The following is a 22680-nucleotide window of genomic DNA, read 5'->3' on the forward strand; positions in this document are numbered from 1 at the left end:
TGGGAGTGGTGAATCAGCTGAAAGCTGAGCAGTGTGTGTGAAGTGACAGACTGGCCCAGGTTGGTTGTGCCAACAGTTTTATCCTTCCAGTCGGTCCATGCCATGCCTGGAGAAGGCTGCAGCAAATGCAGGCAGTCCCACATCTTAGGAAATTTGAAGTACTAAGCAAAGAAAGGGGAAAGACAGAAAGTTGAGAGTGTGTTCGAGGGGAGCTTTGCACCAGCTGTTCACGGTCTGGGTTGTTGGATGGAGAGTTACTGAAGCCTTTGGACAGATTACAAAGTCCTGCCTGATGCCCTGTGGGTCCTGCAGGCTCCACCTGCCCTCCTGGGTTCAGGAGTCCTCAATCCAGCAGAGGATGAAGCCTGGTTCCTCTGCAGAGAGGGAATTGCAGCCCAGGCACCTTGACTTGTCCGTGCAGTCTCTCAGGCCAACCTCTGCTGGTCAATGTATTGATTGGCTCACTTAAATGCTCCCAATCCCTGGCGTGCAAGGCACTTTCCCTGTGTTACATCCCTCTGCAGCCTGGGGTTCAGCTGTTGGATGTGCTCCTGGCAGTGCAGGCCCATCCCATCCCTGTGACAGGGACAGCACTGAGGGATGGGGATGTTCCTGTCCAAGGACATGGGCAGGGACACCTTCCACTAGACTAGAGCCAGGATGGCCCTTGGCAGGAGGCAATGGGCACAGCCTGCACCAGGGGAGATTCCAGGTGGACAGTAGGAAAACTCCTCCCTGTGAGGGCAGTGAAACCCTGGAGCAGAATCCAGAGGAGGGTGGGGATTCCATCCCTGGGGACATTGAGATCTTGCTGGGACATTGCCCTGGGGAACCTGAGCTGGCTTTGCTTTGGGGGGAGGTCAGAGCAGAGCCAGCCACAGGTATTTTAGCTTTAAGTATTTATTGGGGTCTGCATTTGGTCCTTGACACTGCTCAGACATAACGAGCTCCAGAGCAAGTGGAGTGGAAAACTCTTCATTCCCATTCCTGGTACAAGCAGGGGCTGTTTTAAGGACTGTACATTCACATCCTGAGAGTCAGTAATGGAAGTTTGGAACTTCTCCACAGGAACTCAAGTGTTGGTCCCTTGACAAAATGCTCCAGTTCTTGCTGATCCTCAGTTTCTGATTCTGTCAGGCCCAGCTGGGAGAAGGAGCCATCCTCCATCCTCAGGGATGATTTAATAACTTGCTCAAAGAAGATGTTCTGCTGTTTGTTTGAATGAGGTGCAGTTGGGTAATCCAGAAATGAAGGGTTTTTCCTTTGTATTCACTGGATAAATGTTAACTCTGGTCCTTTCCTCTCCGAGCTAATCCTGATAAATTCCTACAGGGAATTGATTCCTGAAAATGTCAGAGAACAGTGCAGTGCAGACTCCTCATTAAACTCTTTGTTGTGTCCAGGAGTGAATTGACACCTCCTGAAAACACTTGAGTGATGATGGTGCTCCAGTTCAAGTCCAGCATTTGGATTTGCTCTTGGTGTGGAGGGCAGTTGTTTAGTATTAACAACGAATTATTAACAATTAACAATAATTGTTAATTATTATTAACAACTAAATATTAACAATTAATTATACATGGTCTGAGTCCTTCAAGAGAGGTCACATCACCCCTCCCTCCCTGGAGGCTTTCCTCTTGGACTCTTCCACATTGCCCAGTTTGCAGCTGCAGTTGCTCCAGTAGCATGACTGGGTGGGTGGAGCTGGAGAACGATGCCCACATGGGATTTGGTTATTTTGTTGTCTGTTTGTGTGGTCAGATCCACATCCTGTTGTTCTCCATCTGCTTGTCCACGTCCCCCCTTTTGTGCTGCCAGGTTTTGGGAGGGCTCAGTCTCTCTCCAGTTTCCTCTCAGCAGAAATTCCAATCTTGGGCTGAGATGCCCTTCAGCAAGAAATTGCTTTAAAATATTATATTTCCTATAAAAGGCTTCTGTTTTTCACAGCTGGAATTTTTCTGACAAAAAAAAGCGGGGGGTGGAGGGGGAAGGAGGGGGAGACATTGTTAAAAAGCTTCTTCCTGCTCTAGTTTGATCCTTGTTTAGCTCTGTAATTATTTTTCATGAATGAACAGGAGATTCACTGTGTTCAGGAGACAGAGAATGGGTGGAGACTCAAAGCCATGAATTCCCAGGGGCACTTGGACTTGGAATAAGAGCCTTCTTTGTGTTGGATGAGTGGCAGATCCAGAAACAAGTCTGTCCCCCTCCTTGATGGCTCCTTGATTTCTGGCTGGGGAGCACAGGCTGCTGGGAAAACCCTCTCTGGTCATGGGGGCTGGAGGTGGAACTTCTTCCTGTTAATGTTGGCCCCACAGGTTGGATGGTGGGAGAGATTCACACTGTCTGGGTGTAGGGGTTGAAAGTGAGAAGCTGCTTCTGGAGGGGCTTTATGTAGGTAACAAAGAGGGGCAGCTTCCTCCAGAGCAAATTCAGGTCATTTAATGGAAACCTTTGTTTGGAGCACGTGGGAAAACCTCTTGTCAGTGTGTGGAGCCTCACACGTGTTGAATCATAATTCTTGGCCAGGGTAGCTACAGATAAACACATTTGCTGTTCTTTTTCAGCATGGAGTGACTTTCTTCCAGTTTTTTTTTCAGTAGGTGGTGATATCCTTATGTGTTTACAAGGGTATATAGTCACAGGACAAGGGGAAGGGCTTCTAGTGGAAAGAGGGGAAGCTTAGGTGAGATATTGGGAAGGAATTCTTGGCTGTGAGGATGGGGAGGCCCTGGCACAGGTTGCCCAGAGAAGCTACCCCTGAATCCCTGCAAGTGTCCAAGGCCAGGTTGGAGCAACCTGGCATAGTGAAAGGTGTCCCTGCCCATGGCAGGGGGTGGGACTGGATGGGCTTTAAAAATCCCTCCCAACCCAAAGCACTTTGTGATATAAGAAACGGGCTTAAAGATCCCAGAAAGCTCTGCCCAGATCCTGTCAGCAGCCCAAGTAGAAAAATCAGCTGAACTTGTGAAGTTGGAAAACTCTGCCTGGTGTTGGTTATAACTCACTGAGAATGGAGAGAAGGGACTCAGATGTTTCTATGGCTCTGGTTGTCCCAGCCTTTTTCCAAACGTGGACCCACAGAGCACTCAGGTTTGGGATTTGGAAAGCCAGCTACTTTCAGAGAAAGGTTGGAAAAAACCACGTATTTAAAAGGAGGACAGGGATAGGTGAAGAGTTTTGGCAGAGCCTGGGTTTTTCTCTCAGTAACCCTGAGACAAGGAGGGAGCTCTCCCAGGAACTCAGTGGTTTCCTGGGGCAGCCTGAACATGAATTACCAGCCCAGGGAATGCAGAACTGAAGGGAACACGATTTATCCGCTCCTGAAACAACCAATCTGGCAAGAAAGGAGCTTTGGCCCAAAGCCAGAGCACAGGGAAGTGAGTTGGAGTTTTTCCAGTGATTTTCGTGGGCTCCTCTAAACCTTTTGCTGTCCTTCAGCCTCCCCTCTGTGTCTCTTTCCAGCCTGTGGCAAACACTGTCCCTTCTTTTCCCCCCTCATCCCTTTTACCCCCTTCTTCTTTCTTTTCTCCCCTTCTTCCTTCTTTTATGTGGTCTCACATGTTGGACCCCTCTGCTTTGCCCATCCCAGTCAGGGTTTGGGCCATACTTCTGATAGACCCAGCTTAATTAGGTTATTATAATTAATATTAATTATAAAGAGATAGAATTTATATACTATATCAATGTAAAATATCAATTTTATTTATATATATTAGATCTATATGGAATATAAAAATTATTTATATATTATATATAAATATTGGTCATTTTACTCTTAATATATGATATAATAATATATAATATGAAGAATTTAAATTATATGGTTGGGCTTGATGATCTTAGAGGTCTTTTTCAACCTCTGTAATTGTCTGATTAATGATTCCATTAAAATATTTGAACCTCAGGAAGAGAGGCACACGTAAATGCAGTGAGAACCTACTTCAGATCAGTGGAGTCTCACCCTGGGCAGTCTTGATTTTTAAGATCTTAAATGTTCCTTCTGTGTTCTAAACTCTGTTTAGATGCTGGTGCTGATCTGCTTTATGGGAAGACAGTGGGCAATTTGGTGATTTAAAGGCTTGATCCCTAAATGGGGAAGACTCCTCTGTCCGCTGTGATAGGAATTTAACAACTAACATTTTAAACAACTAACATCAAATCTTCCAGCAGGAGAAAGGTATAAAATGTGTGAGCCAACTTCACAGTGGAATCAAACATTGGCTCTTCTGTGGCAAATTCCTTTAATTTCCGGGTTTTTTTTCTCCATCATCCCTTACTTTGGAGTTGGTTTTGCTTCCACCTGGCAGAGGGTGGTGATTGGGAACGTGCAAAAGGGATGGAGAAATGTGTATGAAATACCAATTTTTTTTTTTTTTTTAATTAAGGATTCCGTGATTTTAACAAAAAATTAAAAAATCTGACAAACTGCAGCTTGGTAAAATGTCTCTCTCCATTCATTTCCTTTGGAGGCTCTTCTGATTATGTCTGTGGATACCCTTGGAATAAGAAATCTTCCAGAGCTAAAATGTGGATGCTTTTTGAGGCTCCTTCCAAACATCTTCGTGGTTCTGCCTCAGTTTCTGTAGGTGAGGTGGCACTTTTCCCCCCCACCCCCATTTGTGGTGGGATTATCAGGATGACTGATTTGAAGGCTTTATTTTTAGCAGAGGCTCGAAGCTGCTGCAGGTTTCACCTTTTAGAAGAAGTCACTGTGGGACCTTGCAAAAGCAGGGCCAGGAAAGCTCTTCTGATGAGGGACTGTTGGAGGGAGGTTGGACAGGACCCAGTTTAAATCCAGAATATTGAGCACGTAGGGCAGTCTGAGGGAGGTTCAGATTCTGGCTCAGTTTGTGCTGAGTCATGGAATGGTTGGAAGGGACCTTAAAAATCAAGGTTTTCTTCTGAAAGCCCATCCAGACCTGTGCTTGAACCCACTGAAGGATGCCCATGGAAGTGTTTGGGTTTTCACAAAATCTGTGTCTATCTGGCAAGTGCACTGTCAAGGACAGAGCAAAAATAGCTTTTGGAGGGCTTGGCATGAGCTATGCTGCTTGCATGTAAATAAGAGAGGAAAAATATATATATGTATGGAGGAAAAAAAGCTCAAACATGCTCTGAAATGTTTCCCTCGGCTTGTTTATCAAATCAGCATCATCCAGTGCCTGAAGGCTGGCAAAGCTTAGCCCACAGTGACCTTTGAAGAGCTGCAGGAGTTATTTTTTGTTTGTAGTAATGTTGGTCCTCAGCACTTGAGATACATCAAACCTGCCTTGCCTTGCAAAAATGTGCCCAGTTAACCCACTCAGGTGACAGGTGAAGGAGGTGTTTGACCCCAATGGAGAGGGGAGGGGGAAAAAAGCAAATAATAAGGGAAATAAGGTTTGAAATCGTGGAGATGTATAGACTGGATGAAGAGAATCATTTGGGTTGGAAAGAACCTGAAAGATCATCCAGTTCCAGCCACCTGGAACCTTCCCCTAGCCCAGGTTGCTCCAAACCTTGTCCAACCTGGCCTTGGACACTTCCAGGGATGGGGCAGCCACAGCTCCTCTGGCAAAATTGGGTGCCTTAACTTGGACTGCAGTCTCTGAGCTCCTGACAGAGCAGTTTTGGCATGTGGGATTTTGAATGTACCTCCTTCTGGTCCCTTTTCCCCCATTTGTGGGAACCACAAAGCCCTTCATGGAACTCGGAGCATCAGTGCTGCTGAGATTTGCTTAGAAGTTGGTTAACAAACTTGAGCTGAGTTAAAAAAAAAAAATCCATAACCCCAGCCAAGAATTGGGAATTTCTAGCAGAAAACATCATTTTTGGCAAGGCACAAATGAAATAATTCCAAACCTTTTTATTTTGTTGCTTTCCTTTTCTTTTGGCTCTTCTGATTGGTGGAAAATACAAGGATGAGCTGCATCACAGGATTGGTATCCAGGGTGATGCAAGATGAAAAATAGTCAACACACAGTTAAGTAAATAACTTCAGCCTTTAGGATGGAAAGGGAAGGCAAAAAATAGTAGGTTTTCTTATATCACCAAACCAGTGTTGATGCTGGTTGTGTTGCTTTGCATAATTAAAAAGCCACGAGGCGGTTCAGCAGAGAAAAGGGCATTTCCAAAAGAGATCAGTGTTGTGCCCAGGATCCCAGAAGGGAATTAGAGTGGTAGAGTTGCCCGTGGACATTTTCAGCTTTTAGCCTTTCTTGCTTGTTCTGGGAAGAGAGGATCCATTTGAATGTTTTTTATGAAGAGTTTATGTCAGTGTTCGTTGCAATAAAAACTCATGTGGACTATTTAACACCTCGGAGGAAAACCAAACCTGGGGGGCTGATGGGGTCCATGTGCCCTGTGGGTTTCCAGCACATGGAAATGCTTCTGGTTGGGGTCAGTTCTCTCCTAAAACTCTTCTCTTCATGGATGTCCCTGTGTTTTAGGATTTTGCTCACGGTGTTGGAGCATTTTAGGGCTTTATTTTGTGCACGTTGAGTAGAATTTGAAACGCTCATCCAAACTGAACGTTGGTGCAAATCTTCTTCATCTGCTGCTGGTGTGGTCTCTGTCCTGCTGTGTTACTTGAAAACACATGTGGTGGTGGTGGGGATAAATGTGAATGGGTGGTTTGGCCCTGCAGGAAGAATCTGAGTGCCCTGGGAGAAGGAGTAGGAGCTCCCAAACCAGCTGTGTAATCCTCCCTGGGTCAGTTAGGCTGAACCCCTGGGAGAGGAAGATGGAAAGCTGCATCACTCATGAATGGGAAAGTTAAACAATTGCCTCAAAAAAGCCCCTCACCAACCCAAAAACCAGCTCTGTAGCCAGAAATGCTCCCTTGTTCCTCACGCCCTGGCAGCTGGAGAAATGCTCTTCTCTATTTCCATAAACCTACAGAAATGACCCCTCTGCTCAGAGCTGGGAACAGGGCTGTGTATCCCCCCTCCCCCAGGGCACAAAGGTCTGAAATAGCCCTTGGAAATGTGTGTTCCCTCTATCCAATCTCAACAGCTTCTGGATGGGCTATGGGACAGGATGGGGCACTGAAATGGGATCCTCTTAATGCTGACTCCTCTTTCCATCCGCAGTGGGAGCGCCTCTGGTTCCTCATCCTCACCTCATCCTTCTTCCTCACCCTGGTCTGGTTTTACTTCTGGTGGGAAGTTCACAATGACTACAATGAAATCAACTGGTGAGTGGGGTTTTCCTGAAGAGGTTTATTCGATTGCCTTCATCTGCCTTTCAGAGCTGTTGGGTGCATTTGGATCCTTCAGGTGGGCTTGTTAATGATAATAGAGGGAAAGCAAGGTGGGAAGTGAGGCTGAAGAAGACCTGCTTCTGCCTGGTCCGTGTATGGATGTGATGTGTCCTCACATCTCCACTGTGTGGCTGCAACAGAGCTTGGGGTGGATGTGCTCCCTGGAGAACACGTGGAAACAAAGTTGGTGCTGTGGAATCACGTAGAAACTTCTTGGTTGGTTTGGGGATTTTTGTTTGGTTGGTTGGGTTCTTGTTGGTTTTCTTTTCTGTTTGTTTAGGTGTGTGTGGGTTTTCTTTGTTTGCCTTATTTGTTTTGTGGGGTTTTTTGTTGTTTGTTTGTTTTGTGTTTTTGTTTATTCCTATGGTTGGCTGGTTTTGGAAGTGGCTGAGCAATTTGACAGCACCTTCCCACAAAATACAAATGGCAGAAGTTCAGCCTGAAGCACAGGGGTGTGCAAAATGTTGCAAAGCTGAAAGGAGCTGCAAAGGAGCTTTCCAGTGCTGGGGGGCTCAGGATGTTGCCAGCTCCCTCCAGTGCAGGAACTTACTCTCCCTTTTACTGTCTGAGCAGCATCTTAAAACATTTTGGCAGCACCTTGGGCTGACCAAACTGCTTTGACATTATCTGCTTATCAAACAGAATACGTAAGCTGTATTTTAAAAGCCTGTGGGTCCTTAGATCCCTTAAATAAATCCTGTGCTTTAGATGCTGGAGTTGGGAGGGAGTGACGCGAGGTGTGTCCTCCCAGGATGGGGGTTTTTCTTTCTGCTCCCACCCACACTGTGAGAGCTGAAACCATCACCACTGCTCTCCATTATTTATACCAGGAGTGTGATGAAAATGCTGTGTTTAAAGTGGTATTTTGGAACTCCCCCATCCTTCAGTTTGCACCTTCAGTGAAGGATGGGAGCGCTCCTAGTCCACCCCAGTGAAAAGCCAAAGCTGTCTCAGCTCCAAGTTGTGAAAAGGCTAAAAAAAAAGTCGTATAGGAAGGAAGGAAAGCCCTGGGAATGCTGTGAACGGGCATTGCAGCTGCAGTCCTGCCAAGTTTGTGTTCCCAAGTGTTCCTGCAGGAGTGGGAGGAGATGTGCAGGTCTTCCCTGGACGCAACAGGCAGCTGGGATTTAACAAAGTTGGAGCCCAGCATGTATTGCTTCAGGCTTTTAACATTTATTTTTTTCCTTGAGGCTGAATATCATCAGGTCCTTGTTAGTGAAAGCACTTTGGAATTACTTTTTTTTTAATTTATTGCTTCAGGCATTTCCCCTTTTGGTGTCTCCACTTAATTGCATTAAATCTCAGCTTTCCAGTGGGTAAGGTCTGTACTGCCACAGAAAGCTTGACTCTGGCTCAGGAAGAGATGCTGCAATTTGGGAACCTGGCTGTGTTCCCTCTGGAGCAGGACTGTAAATGCAAGTCTGGGGAGGATATTTTTTTTTCTTCCCTAGTTCTGGAGAAGGCTCATCTGGTTTGTAACTGCCATGGAAACAGCATTTTAAAGCAGTCATTTGCACATCAAGTGAAGACTTGGAGCTATCAGAGGGCCACTTGAAGGGACATCAGAGCAAAAACTTAAATGGACTGCAGCTGAGCTAAGGAGCCTTTGGTGGTGGCCTGAGCAAAGGCTTCAGAGGAGCCCTCTTTGCTTTCTTCCCTCTGTTTTGCCAACACCGTGTCTGCATCCCTACAGATCCCTGCTTTAGTGGCTCTTTGAATCCCTGAGCAGAACCTGGACGTGGGCCATGGTTGTTGAGCCTCAGGATTTGCTTTCCAGACTCTCCAAGGGGCTCCTGGGCAGAATTTGAATCCCAGAGTTGGGAGGGACCCGCAGGGATCAGGGAGCCCTGTGCAGGATAGCCCCAAAAATCCCCCAGATGGGTGTTGTCCCGCTGGGGCAGGGGCTGGACCAGAGTTCCTGCCTGGTGGGCAGTGCTGGGTTCGAGTGGTGGGAGGAGGTCGAGGCTCTGACCTGCATTTGTGTAATGCAGCATTTCTGTCTGTTGTCACCTAAAGTAAAAGGCAGCAGAAGAACCTGCCAGTTCATTGAATGAGCTGATGAGGAGGGCTAAGGAAGGCTGATGGGACCATTCAACCTGAGCTCCACTGCTGCACCATCCGCCCCACAACCTTCTTGTCCTTGTTGTGCCAAAGGCTTTGCATGGAGATAACCTGAACCCTAAGCCAGGTCAATTTGGGGGAGGTTTGTTTTTTTTTTTTTTTTCCTAATAATCCACTGGAAAAAGTTTTAAGGCAAGTGGGGTTTGAAGCTGCAAGCAGGTTCTGGGATGTGTCTGCCTCTCTCCTTGTGTGGTGGGGCCTGGGTACCCTTCATTTCTGCCCAGGGAAGGGATCTGCCCAGATCTGCCTTGTGTCTTGCTGTGGCTTTGCTGTAATACACTTTAATGACTCTCTAATCCAACTCCAGGATGGTTTTACTGGGAAGTACATTGCTATTTAAATGCAGATTTGACACTTGAGACCCCAAAGCACAAGGGGCAGTGCTGCCGCCCTGAAAAATGGTCTGCCCTGAATAAGGGTCTGCCCTGCCTGGTGCTCCTGTTCAGAGAGCTTTTGCTGCCCACTGGCTTCATGAAAGTGCTGAGGAGAGGAGGGATGTTGGTACGGAATATTTTTCAGAAAACTCAAGCTCTGGTCTTGGAGGATTCTTTTTTTTTTCCAAAGCAAAGTGGTTGGTGAGTTTGAGATAATTATCCAATTCCTCTTTGCAGAGTTAATTTCCCGTGAGGACTCAAAGCACAAACACTGGGGTTTGTTTCGGAGCGACTTGTGCTTTTTGCTGCCTCTCTCTCTGGAGAGAGAGAATGGAAAGCCCTGTTTTTTAGAGTCTTATCTAATCCTGGTGAAACTGTTCTGGTGCTGAATCCCTTCTTAGTCTGCATTTCACACGTTCTCTTCCAGGTTTTTATACAACCGAATGGGATATTGGAGTGACTGGTCCATTCCAATCCTTGTCACAACTGCTGCTGGCTTCACCTACATCACAGTGTTACTGGTGAGTAAAAAAATGCCAATTCTTAGAGGTTTGTGTGTTTGCTTTCAAAAGGGCATGAACTTCTCAGTCCACCTACGACTGGAGCGATTTCCCTTTCAGAAGTGATTTCTCTCTCAGCCTCTTTTTCTTAGCCTTAAGTTACCTAAAATAAGTGGAAAGTGAAAAATTCACGGGCTTTAACTTCAGATGATCAAAGGTACCTTGATACCCATGGTGCAGTTGGCCTGAGGAGGAATATAGCTCTTGTTTCCCTCAGTGTATGGCCCAGTTTCCACTTTAGTGTATCTGCCAGGCACAAGTCCAAGTTGTTCCCCCTCATCCCAAGGTGTTGGGGCCTTCAAGGTGGTTTCCATGGACCAGACTCTCAACTCTCTGCACCTTGGAGGTCAAAGTCTCTCCCTCCACATCCTTGGCTTTGGAGAGGATGTGTTTGGACAGCTGAGCTGGGTGGCATCTGCTGGACCATCTGCACTCCAGCCCAGCTGGCTGCCCTGGCTCTTTTGGTTGTCCTTCCTGGATGGTGATGTGTTCCTGCACGTTCAAACACTCAGAGGTTGAGAGATGTGCCTCTGCCTGACTCTTAGTTTCTCCCTCCCAGATCCTGGCACTATGTCACATAGCTGTGGGACAGCAGATGAACCTGCACTGGCTGCACAAGGTGAGTGGCTCTTCCCAGCTCCAGAGGGAGCAGGATCCCTGAGGAGAGGGTGGTGTGTGTGACACTCACTTGGCACCGTGTCTGTGGTGAATGTGCCCTCATCTCAGAGCACTGAGCACACTGCCCGGGAGGGGCCTGGGGACAAGGAATGTGCTGAAGCGCTTTGGGGTCCCTGCTGGCAGAGGGACCTCCTGTGGAGATGGAGAAACAACCTTACTTCAGTTTCAGCTCAGCCTGAACCTCCCTGGGACTCCTTCCTGTGCTGAGCCTAGCCCTGAATGGGGCTGAGCAGATGTAAGCTGTTCAGGATCTGCTTGGAGGAATTGACTGGAAAAAACCTCGGGAGAAGGTGCAGGTGTTGAAACTGGGGGTGTGCAACGTGCAGGTGGGGGTTTGTGGGACCTGAGTTGACCCTGATTTGTGGGTAAAGCAGTTTGAAAAACAGTGCTGTGAAATGTCAGGGAAGATGCAGATCTGGGGTGTGGAGCACAGAAGGGGAGAGGAAGGGGATGGAGGGACAGGCAGTGCCAAAGGAAAGGGGTTGGCAGGATTTCATTGTAATTGCTAATTGGTAATGAAGGGCCCTGTCCCAGATCTGCTGATCCACAGCTCCTCCTCAAACTGCTCCTTCTGCTCATGACAATGTCCTGCAGGATCAGAGGCCTCCCAGCACAGGGAGAGCAAAGCCCTGCCAACCCTCCCTTTTTTTTTTTTTTTCTGTAGGAATTATGGAAATTCTGCTTCCTCTGGAGAAGGGGATGCAGTGAGAGAGGGGGCAGGGACTGTCTGGCTGCTGCTGCAAAATAAACTGTCGGTTCTAGAGTCAAACATATGTTTCTTCATCAGGGAAAATGACATTTTTCAGGCACGCTCCAGGTGGCTGGTGGGTTTAGATGAGTAAGTCCAGAAGAGGAAGGTGTTGGTGGAGATCAGCTAGTTCTACCCTGCAGGACCCCACCCTTCCTTCCTTTCTTCCAAAGAAGCCCATCTTTCATCGCAGCTCAGATGTGTTGCTCCATCCCTTCCCTTCCCTTCCCCACGCCTCCCTCGGCTTTCTGAGGAGGTGGAGATACAACACTGGAATAAGTTAATATCTTTCTCTGCAACTGTGCTGAACTATCTTCAAATATAGATTGGAGGGAGTGGGAAAGGCTGGTGTGTGTGAACCACACAGCTCCTTCCAATTTTCTCCTGCAATTCCCTGGAAAGAGCTGAGCATTGTAAGCCAAGTTGAAGATGGATGGGGAGGGTAAGAAGCAGTGAGTGCGAACTGAGGGGAGGAGAGAAGGTGTCCTGACACCTCTATGCCACAGGTGGTTTGAGTGCAGCCTCTTGGCTCAGGGCTCCTCTTCATCCCGGGGCAGCTGGATCCCTTGGCCCCTCGTGGTGCTCCATGTGCTTTGTTCCTGTTCCCTGGAAGCTGGAGGCTCAGGGTGAGGTACTGCTGCCCTGGGGGCACCTCTCGTGCTGTTGGTCATCTGGATGAGGAGCAGCAGGTGGAACTGAACCTAAAGTCCAAAGAGCAATCCTGTCTGTAGGTACAGAAGTGATTTCTGTAAGCACTGGGAACGGGGGAGTTTATTTGCTTGTCTGAGGGGTTAAGTGAACCTGAAATGGGTGTAGAGGTGTCTTGTGCATCCAGGATGACCAATCCACTTCTGCCCAAGTGTCCAGACAGATTTCAGGTCTGACAGCACATGAGACTGATCCATAGAGCATCCTCCTCCTCCTCTGAACCTGCAGATGTGCAGGACAGCAGAGACTGAGGTACCAGACAGGGATGGGGAATGCTGAATTATTTTTTAGACAGACAGCCCAGATTCTGGGTCTTTACAGCTGCAGTAATTTCTGTGGCACTTCCTGATGGGCTGAACTTTTTACCTTCAAAATGCAGGTCATGGTTTCACTTTGCCTGCTTTGCTCAGTGCTTCCACACACTGGGGATGCATTGGGTCTCTGCCATCTCAGTTCAGCCACTGGCTCATCCAGAGTCCCTTCTTGAGCTGCAATATCTGTTATAACTGCTCTGCCAAAATGACTTGGATGCTGTTGCAGCAGGGCCAGGAGAGTCTGGGATCACCTCCTGAAGTTCCTGGCAGAACCCAACCTCTGTTTAAGCTGGTTTCAATCCAGCTTGTTGGCAAAGCAAATCACTTGATCTTCCCTTAGCTTTGTGTGAGGAGAACAAGAGCTCACCCATGAGATGTGCCCTCCTGGGACTGTTCAGCCCAGTGTCCTGAGGTGGAAAAGGGGAGATTGTGCTGGCACAGCACACAAGCCCAGCTTCTTTCCCTGTGGATCTTAATGCCTTTTATTACCTGCAAAAGTTTCCTCTCTCTCCATTTGCCAACCTGTGAATTTTTTATGACAGCACAGGCTCCAGGCTGCGAACACTCTCTGATTTGTTGCAGATTGGCCTGGTGACAACCTTGATAACCACGGTGGTGACCATGTCATCCATAGCCCAGCTCTGGGACGACGAGTGGGACATGGTCTTCATTTCACTGCAGGTGAGGTGACTGCCAGGGTGCTTCTCTGGGTGGGAAAAGACCCTAGTGCACCTAAATGCCAGGGATTTGGTGGCTTCCTATAGCGTGAAACTTGGTCTTGATGTTTGTCACTCCCAGATTTTGGCAACGCAAAGCTTGCAGCCAAACTCCCGTGGAGTTTGTGATGCCACTAAATCACTGTGTCTCCATCTCCTGGGCTCTTTCCTTTCAACTCAATCCAGGGCTTGGCTGCAGTTTGAGGTGGAAAATCCTGGGGCTGATGTGACTCAGAGTTTCTGGAGAGAGGGGACAATTTGCAATTCCTCCTCAAAGTTCTGGATGTTGTTGTCCACTCCTGGAGCATCCTGCTCTTCCCAGGCCTATGGCAGGAGTACTCTGGGGTTATTTCCACATTGCACATGTTTGGTTTTGGTTTTGGGTTTTTTTTTTAGATATATATAAATATAAATTTAACTTCTGTGCTCTGGTGCTCTTTTAAGAAAGACTTTTGTGGGATCCTGCAGGGCTATAGAAATATTAGTGGAAAATACTTACAAACTGGTAATTTCTTGATAGACCTGCTCTCTGTTCCTTAGTTTCATCTCCCTTAAAAAAGACTCCGAAAATATTTTGCCCATGAAAGGCTAAAAAGATTTTACTGGTAATCACTGATGCGTATTTGGGAATATGCAAATATATGCAAATAATGAGGGTGGAAATGGCATTCACACAAGTGACTAACATTTCTCAGAAGTGCTTCATTTTATTGGGGTGTTTTTAAGATGTAGGCAGCAGAGTTGGAGGGCAGAAGCATGACTCAGATGAGATATCTCCAACTTTGTGTTGTGGTGATGCACAGTCCGGTGTGTTCAGAGAATTAGAGCAGAGTTTGGGTTGGAGGGACCTTAAACCTCATCCAGTTCCACCCCCTGCCATGGGCAGGGACACCTTCCACCAGCCCAGGTTGCTCCAAGCCTTGGACACTTGCAGGGATGGGGCAGCCACAGCTTTTCTGGGCAACCTGTGCCAGGACCTCTCCACCCTCACAGCCAGGAATTCCTTCCCAGTATCCCATCTAACCCTGCCCTCTGGCAGTGGGAAGCCATTCCCCCTTGTCTGTGTTATTACCTGAGCTATTCCCCCCTTCTCTCCCTTCACAGTCACCTAAATGCCAAAGGCAGTGGCAGGGTTTGGAAGAAGCCATGGCCAAGGCAGTTGCAGGAACCTGCTGGTGCAGAATCCAGCTGGGAAAGCAGTGCTCTGACTTCCCACGGAACCTGCAAGGCCAATGAATTTTCCAAGTGCTAGGGGGTGGTTTTAATCATGTTTTAAGCCTGTTTTTCTCTCTTGTTGTTGTGCCCTGCAGGCCACAGCTCCTTTCCTGCACATAGGAGCCCTGGCAGCAGTCACAGCGCTGTCCTGGTTGGTGGCAGGGCAGTTTGCACGGACAGAGAAAGCCAGTGAGTACCTCCCGTGGCCTTGGGGATTCAGGGGCTGCTCAGGGGCTCTTGGGCCACTGGGTCCTCTTGTTGGCAACCAGCTGGTAGTGCTGGTTCCTTCCCAGGGTTCAGTCTCTGTCCCAGCCATGCTGGGGAGGGTGGATGCACCCAGACCCTGAGACTTGGTTTGTGCATGCCGGGGCTGGAGCTGAAAAGGTGATTTTGAATGATGGAATGAGTAAAAGCATCCAGATTTCCATCAGTCTGCTTTAGGAAACATAAATGCAGCTCGTGTGAGATGTTCTCTGTAGCTCAGAAGTCTCTCCCTCCCTCTTGCCTTCTTGGCTCTTGTTCACCTGGGTTCCCAGAAAGCCTTCATGGATTTGTTGGTTGTGGTGCAGCAGCACCCAAAGGGCTCAGCAGGGATCTGGTCCCCCCGATCACAAACTCATTAAGGCTGGAAAAGCCCTCAAAAGATCGAGTCTAACCATCCCCCAGCACTGCCAAGGCCACACTGGCCCATGTCCCCCAGTGTCACATCCACAGGGCTGTTAAACCCCTCCAGGGATGGGGTCACCCCCCCCCCACACACACTGCCCTGGGTAGCTGTGCCAGGGCTGGACAACCCTTTTGGGGAAGAGATCTTCCCTAATATCCAACCTAAACTTCCCCTGGCTGTTTGGGGGGCTGAGGGTTCTTCTTTAAATCCATATTGAGACGTGGTTGGAGGTCTCAGGGAGCAGAGTGGTGAAGGACATGCTGAGCCAAGCTGTTCCTCCAGGTTTTCCTGTGAAATAATTTGATCCCTCTGTGCCCTCAGAAGTGTTTTGCTCCAGGGCAGCCAGGGATGTTCTCAGACATTGGTGCCAGCTCCAGAAAAATATTGGTTTAATTGGTATTTAACCTGCAGTAAAACACAAGCCCTGGAAGGATTTGGCAGCGCTTGCAAAAGACTTCCAAAAAGTGGGAGTTGAGAATGAGGAAATGTCTGAAGATGGAAAGATTTTGCTACCCAGAGAGCCTTTTGAGGAGAGAATTGTGCCTTAATTTATAAATGTGCCAATAAGGCTGTACCTGGTGGTTCTTAACTGTGTCCCAGCCTGTCGTGAGGGTGCCAGTTGAGGAGTGTTTGTGGTTCTGCCTGGAGCAGAAAGGAGGAATTCCTCTTTCTTTTTCTCTTCCTGCTGCCTTCCCTGAAGAGGGCTTTTGATTATTTTTTTTATTTTCCACCATTTTTAATCTTTGCCTCTTTCATTCTTTTATTTTTTCTTGTTTCTCTTTTTTCTCATTTCTCATTTCCTTCTCTTTGTTTCTCATTTCTTTTTCTCATTTCTTTTTTCTCTTTCTTTTGTTTCTCTTATTTCTTTCTATTGTTTCTCTTTTTCTTGTTTCTCTTTTGTTTCTCTTATCTTGTTTCTCTTTTCTTGTTTTTCTTTTTTCTCATCTCTCTTGTTTCTCTTTTTTTCCTTGTCTCTCTTCTTGTTTCTTTTTTCTTGTCTCTTTTTTCTTGTCTCTTTGTTTCTCTTTTTTCCCTTGTTTCTCTTTTTATTCCTTGTTTCTCTTTTTCCTAATTTTTCTTTTCTTTTTTTCTCATTTCTTTCTCGTTTCTTTTTTCTCTCTCTTTCATTTCTTTCTTTTTTCTTTTTTCTCTCTCATTTCTTTCTTTTTTCTTTTTTCTCTCTCTTTCATTTCTTTCTTTTTCTCTCTCATTTCTTTCTTTTTTTTCTTTTTTCTCTCTCATTTCTTTCCTTTTTTCTTTTTCTCTCTCATTTCTTTCTTTTTTTTCTTTTTTCTCTCTCATTTCTTTCTTTTTTCTTTTTTTCTCTCTCGTTTCTTTATTTTTTCTTTTTTCTCTCTCGTTTCTTTCTTTTTTCTTTTTTCTCTTTCTCTTTCATTTCTTTCTTTTTTCTTCCTCTTGTCTCTCTTCTTTCTTGTTTCTCTTCTTTTCGAAGCCAGGAAGCTGTTTTCCTTCTCTCTCTCTGCTCCTGGGTTCTTTTTTTTATTTGTTTGTTTTTAAGAAAAAACACTCCTATCTTCTGATCTTAAAGTTATTTCAGAGTCATTTTACTTGTGAAAGGGAACTTACCTGGACGAGGAACCTTCTCCATCTTGCACCCATTGCACCCCATTTGTTTTAAAGAGAGGGTTTTTATTTATTTATTTTGGAGGTCATCTCTTGAGTCCCAAAGCCTTTGCAAAATAAATAATAATAAAAGATAAAAAATGAAGTATTTTGCTGTAACTTCTGTGGTTTCAGGTGACTCCAAATAGCTCAGAAGTTCAGAGGTGCCTGCTGTCCTTTATAAGGAATAAAGTCTGTTGGGCACAAGGGGTGTTTCTGTTGCACTGTCAGCACCTTCCAGAGATTCCCAGAGAGCCTGGGCTTTGTGGGAGTCACTGGTAGAGTGGGAGGCAGGACTGCTCAGTTGGCCCCAAGTGCTGCAGCTCCATCACAACCCAAGGGTTTATTTAAACATCTCCAGCCTAATCAGGAAAACATCAGTGCAGATGCGCTCAGCTCTCCTGCAGAACGTGCCGCAGAGGGAGGTGCAGTGCCCGAGCTGGGTGCTGTTGGTGAGCCAGCAGCACAAACACAGCCATGTTAAATCCCCAGCGTGGTGCCACGGCCTGTCCTGAGCTCTGTGTGAGCTGTGTCTGCTGCCAGGCAGGGCAAAATCTGGTGCTGGCCCACCCAAAGGGTGGAAAATCAGCCGCTTTTTGGGCTGCGTTGCTGGGCTTTGAATAACCGACTGCACATTTTGCTTGCCCGATACAAAACGAAGTGAAAACCTTCTTCAGGACTTGATTTAGAATCACAGAATCATAGAATCAGCTGGGTTGGAAGGGACCTCCGAGATCATCAAGTCCAACCCTTGATCCAACCCCACTGTGGTTCCCAGCCCATGGCACTGATGCCACATCCAGTCTCATCTTAAAAACCTCCAGGGGTGGAGAATCCACCACTTCCCTGGGCAGCCCATTCCAATGTGTGATTACCCTCTCTGGAAAGAAATTCTTCCTGATATCCAACCTAAACCTCCCCTGGCACAGCTGAAGACCGAGCCCTCTTGTCTTGCTGATGGTTGCCTGGGAGAAGAGACCAATCCCCACCTGCCTACAACCTCCTGTCAGGGAGTTGTAGAGAGTGAGGAGGTCTCCCCTGAGCCTCCTCTTCTCCAGGCTGAACAACCCCAGCTCCCTCAGCCTCTCCTCATAGGACTTGTGCTTGAGTCCCTTCACCAGCCTCGTTGCTCTTCTCTGGACCTGCTCCAGCCCCTCAATATTCTTCTTGAACTGAGGGGCCCAGAACTGGACACAGTACTCCAGGTGTGGCCTCACCAGCCCTGAGTACAGGATTTATTTATTTTTTTTTTTAATGGAATATGTTTTTCTCACCGGCTGTCTCCCCTCTCTCCCCTCCCAGCCTCCCAGATGCTGATGTTCACTGCGTACCTCGCGGTTGTCGTTGCACTTTACCTCGTCCCCCTCACCATCTCCTCCCCTTGCATCATGGAGAAGAAGGCCCTGGCACCAAAGCCAGCCATCATCGGGCACCGTGGAGCACCCATGGTGAGTACTCCCCCGTCGTCCCACCCCTCTGCCTGTGGGGAGGCTCTGATTCCAGGGAGCAGGCACACCAGCTGGGAGTCTGAGCGCCCTCCTGACGGGAATTCCCGTGGGAGTGAAGCTGGACATGAACCACCTTCCAGATGTTTGAGGTGCCTCACAAACACCAGGGCAATCCTTGCCTTGCTCAGGCTGGTTTGGGCATTGTTTTGGCTGCTGCTTTTTGTAGAACCAGAGGATATCAAGGGGTTGGGATGGACCTTAAAGATCATCTAGTCTCAAACCTCCCTGCCATGGCATGGACACCTCCCACTGGAGCAGGTTGCTTAAGGCTGTGTCCAGCCTGGCTTCCAACACCACCAGGGATGGGGCAGCTCCAGCCCCCCTGGGCAGCCTGTGCCAGGGCCTCATCACCCTCACAGGAAAATATTCTCTTCCTAATGTCTAACCTAAATATTTCTTTTTGCTGGATGTTGCTCTCCAGGCTTGACCCAAAGCAGTAGAAGCATCTGATATTATTATTATTATTATTATTATTATTTTAGAGCTTGGGGCTCAGTGTCCATGTCCTTTGCAGGACCTCAGCAGCAGTGGTTGTACTCAGCTCACAGCAAAATGCCCTCCAGGATGTGGCAATCTGCAAAAAACCAAGCTGTGCTGAGCCTGCAGGAGTGCCCTGTGCTCTTGCATTGCAGATCAGCATGAGAATGGGGGAGGTGGTGAAACATTCTATCTCTGGGTAGACCTTGAAAGCATAATCACACAGTCCTTTCTCCTTTAAGGCTTCTGGACCTGTCCAGGCAGAAGGTAGAGCATGTTGGCTTGGGCAGAGCCATGGAGTCATGGAATAGTTTAGATTGGAAGGGTCATCCAGTCCAGAGCTGCCCTAGGGTGGCACATCTCTAGTCTGGGGGCTTCTGCCCCCAGGTCTGTGGAGTGGTCACATGCCCATCTCTCTGTGCTGGCTGATTGACTTCAAAGATTGCAGTGGAGGCACTGGCCTTGGGAATTAACTGGATTTTTTTTAAGGCATCCAACTAACATTTTTCTGGCATTCAAAGCAGAAAGAGAGATCTGTATAGGCTGTTGGAAGCTGTTTTGCAGGCCGGAGTGTGCCTGAGCTCCTCTCCAAGCTCAGGGCTGTGCACTGGGAGTTTACTGGGTGAAATAAACACCTGTTGTGACACAAGTATTTTATTTTAGTTCTCTTTATTCTTCGTGTTTTCTTTCTCTAAGCAGCCCCTTGAAATGCCAGCTTCATTTGCATCACTCCTTTTAACTGTGTTTCCCCTGTGAGTGGTGGGATGAAGTTCTGGGCAAAAGAAATGGTTTTTCCTGTCCTGCTGAGTTTGTACCAACCACGAAAGCCAGAAGAAGCCAAGTGAGAACCTGGGCTCTGTGTGTCTTCTGCAAGGCAGGAAATCACAAACCTTGTGGGGAGATTCTCTTCCTGTGGGGTTTCCAGACCTGTGTGCCCTCCACAGCCTTCTAAAGGAACTGAACAGCAAACAAATCCCTTCTGTCCTTGAGGTATTTGCAAAAACCTTATCTGGAGCAGGAATCCCAGCTGAGCCTTGGTCCTTTGCTTCTTGCTCTTCCTTGGAGCCAGCAAACACTTGTTGCAGTAGGGAATAAACCCTTCTGGGAGGTGCTGGTTGTGTGTTAGAGGCTGCTGAAGAGCAGCAGTGGAGCTGTGCCAGGGCACAGCAGGGCACATCCCTCCTCTTCCCATTCCATGACACCCCAGAGCTGGTTGGCTGTGAGCAGCAGGTGGTTTTCTCTGAATCCCAGGAGAGTCAAGATCAGGGACCAGCAAGCCTTGTTCCACCCCTCAGGCCACAGTGTTCACATCCCATGAGGAGCTGGCAGCAGCTTTATCCAACTGCTTTGCCTCTGCTGGACGTGAAGTGAGTGCCCTGGAATGGCTGAGGTGGGATGGGGAAGATGAGGACCAGAGTGATCAAAATGTCCTTCTGTACTTCTGTCTTCCTTGGACAGCTCCAGGGGTGGGGACTCCAAACCTCCCTGGGCAGCCCCTACCAGTGTTTTTCTGCAAAGAAATTCTTCCTGCTGTCCAACCTGACCCTCCCCTGGCACAACTTGAGATGTGTCCTGTTGTCCTGTTCCTTGTTCCCTGGGAGCAGAGCCCGACCCCCCCCCCCCTCCCCCCAGCTCTCCCCTCCTGTCAGGGAGTTGCAGAGCCAGAAGGTCCCCCCTGAGCCTCCTTTTCTCCAGGCTGAGCCCCCCCAGCTCTTTTCTTTACATTGAAAAGGCTTTAGGCTGAGCCCCCCCAGCTCTTTTCTTTACATTGAAAAGGCTTTAGGCTGAAGAAAAACTGGTGATTTCTCAGCTGGTTTGGGGGGCTTTGTTGCCTTGGTGGTTTTGAGGGCCTTTCTTTTGTTTTATCTTAGGTACCAAAACATTGCCACCATCTCTTTGGGGTGGCTTTGGGTTTTTTTTTTGCTTTGGTGTGTTGTACAGCTTCTGCACATGTTAAAAATGAGGGCAGTTGAGCTGTGTGCTGCCCAGTCTGTGGCAGCAAACAATCCCAGCTGGCATCTCCTGCCAGGCCTGGAGAAAGGCTCGTGCTCCCTGAGATAAATCCCTGTCAGCTCAGGGAGTCTTTCATTAAATCAGCCTTCAGCTTTTCTGGGTGTGCAGGACAATAATGAGCTCTCGTCTCCTGTATGGAGTTATTAAATCCCTAATGGCTTTTGCTTATGAGTTTATCCTGTTGTCCAAGGCAGTTTTGTGTTGTTTGTTTTTTTTTTTTCTCTGTTTGTTTTGTGCTTTCCCTCTTCCTTTCAGCCTAGTTGAGCTATTTTCTGAAAAGTTGGATCATGAAATCCCAGAATGGCTTGGGTTGGAAGGCACCTTCAAGACCCTCTAGTTCCAACCGCCCAGGGTTAGTTATGAATGTTCTCTAAAATATAAATCCTTGGGGATTAAACATACATTTTATTTTATGTTTTAGACAGAATTGTTGTTGCCCTGTAGTAACCTGGGCCACTAAGGCTGAAATCCAATGTACTGGCAGATCCCACACTAAGCCCCATACAGGAAACTTTCAAAGGGCATCATTTTACACCAAAAAAACCCCCACAATTTTTTAGGTGTTACCGTAACCACACCTTGTGGTATTTTTGTCCAGTTCCAGATTAATATTGGAAAGGAGAGATAAGAGAGAGAAAATAATAATAATAATAATAATAATAATAATAATAATAATAATAATAATAAAAAAGCTCAGATTTCCAAAAGGACAAGAAAATATCCTTAAAACATGTTGATGAAACAAAAATCCGATCCTTTAGTGCAGCTCAGTGCACAGTCAGAGAATTCCAGGATGGTTTGGGTTGGGAGGGACCTTAAAGACCATCACATTCCGCCCCCTGCCAGGGGCAGGGGCACCTTCACTAGGCTAGCCAGAGGTGCTGCTGTTAGTTTGGAACAAAATATTCTGTCCAAGCTCCTTCCTAAACCTCCCCAATGTACAAATGATGTCACGTTTTTTTTTAAAGTCCTGGCTAATTAGTGGAAAAATACAACGTGGTGATGTCCAGAGCAAGGTTATACTGCTCTAACTAACACAGTTTCATAATCTTCCTTAAGGAGGGTCCAGAGCTCTTGACTCTGTTTGAATGCATTTGCAATGGATTTGGGAGCACAAAAATAGTCCAAATGAGTTCATTCCCGGGTAATTTTGTAGGAATGACTTGCTGTGTCTCTGCAGCAGGGAGGAAAGAATAGCAGCCTGATTGTAAGGGGGGTGAGCCTTTGAAACCAAGCACAGAGAGGAGGAGCAGCTCCTCCAAACCCCGTCTGGCTTTCAGGGATGTGGGATTGTACAGGAGAGGGGATTTGGGCTGAAATAATTTCTTTGTGTCCCAAGTTCCTTTAAGAAATTGGTTGACTCCATTGCTGCAAACCTGGATTTAGGATGTAGACGTAACATGCCTGAATAGATACTGTATATGAATATTGTTTCAAGGGGGAAGCCCCTGAAGAACCCTGGAGGGAGACAGAAATACAAGCAGAAATATTGTGCATTTATTTGGTTACTGCAGTTTTCCTGGGAAACCTTTTTTTTAAAAAAATCACACTAATTTCAGCAGTTTAATTCCTGTAACTGTCCCACTTGGACGCATCTCTGCCTTAAATATGCTGAATTTGGGGATTCAGCTCCCTCTTTTTTGGAGGAATAGAGGCAGGCTAGGATGATGGAAATACCTGTGTCTCAGATTCTCCCTTCTCACAAAAAACCTCCC

The 22680-nt window shown here is 47.2% G+C and overlaps 1 protein-coding gene across 5 annotated transcripts in view; it reads left to right on the top strand.

Annotated features, from left to right (window-relative positions):
- The window catches only part of GDPD5 (glycerophosphodiester phosphodiesterase domain containing 5), a 115976-nt gene that overhangs the window by 75254 nt on the left and 18042 nt on the right, over positions 1-22680 (top strand). For all 5 annotated transcript variants that reach the window (XM_032680433.1, XM_032680429.1, XM_032680432.1 and 2 more), the window contains 6 exons: positions 7074-7177; positions 10166-10259; positions 10858-10917; positions 13329-13427; positions 14773-14866; positions 18270-18415. In XM_032680433.1, the coding sequence (XP_032536324.1) occupies positions 7074-7177; positions 10166-10259; positions 10858-10917; positions 13329-13427; positions 14773-14866; positions 18270-18415 (597 nt within the window). The remainder of the gene's footprint in view (positions 1-7073; positions 7178-10165; positions 10260-10857; positions 10918-13328; positions 13428-14772; positions 14867-18269; positions 18416-22680) is intronic.

Source organism: Chiroxiphia lanceolata, chromosome 2 (assembly GCF_009829145.1).
Source record: "Chiroxiphia lanceolata isolate bChiLan1 chromosome 2, bChiLan1.pri, whole genome shotgun sequence".
Taxonomy (NCBI): Eukaryota; Metazoa; Chordata; class Aves; order Passeriformes; family Pipridae; genus Chiroxiphia; species Chiroxiphia lanceolata.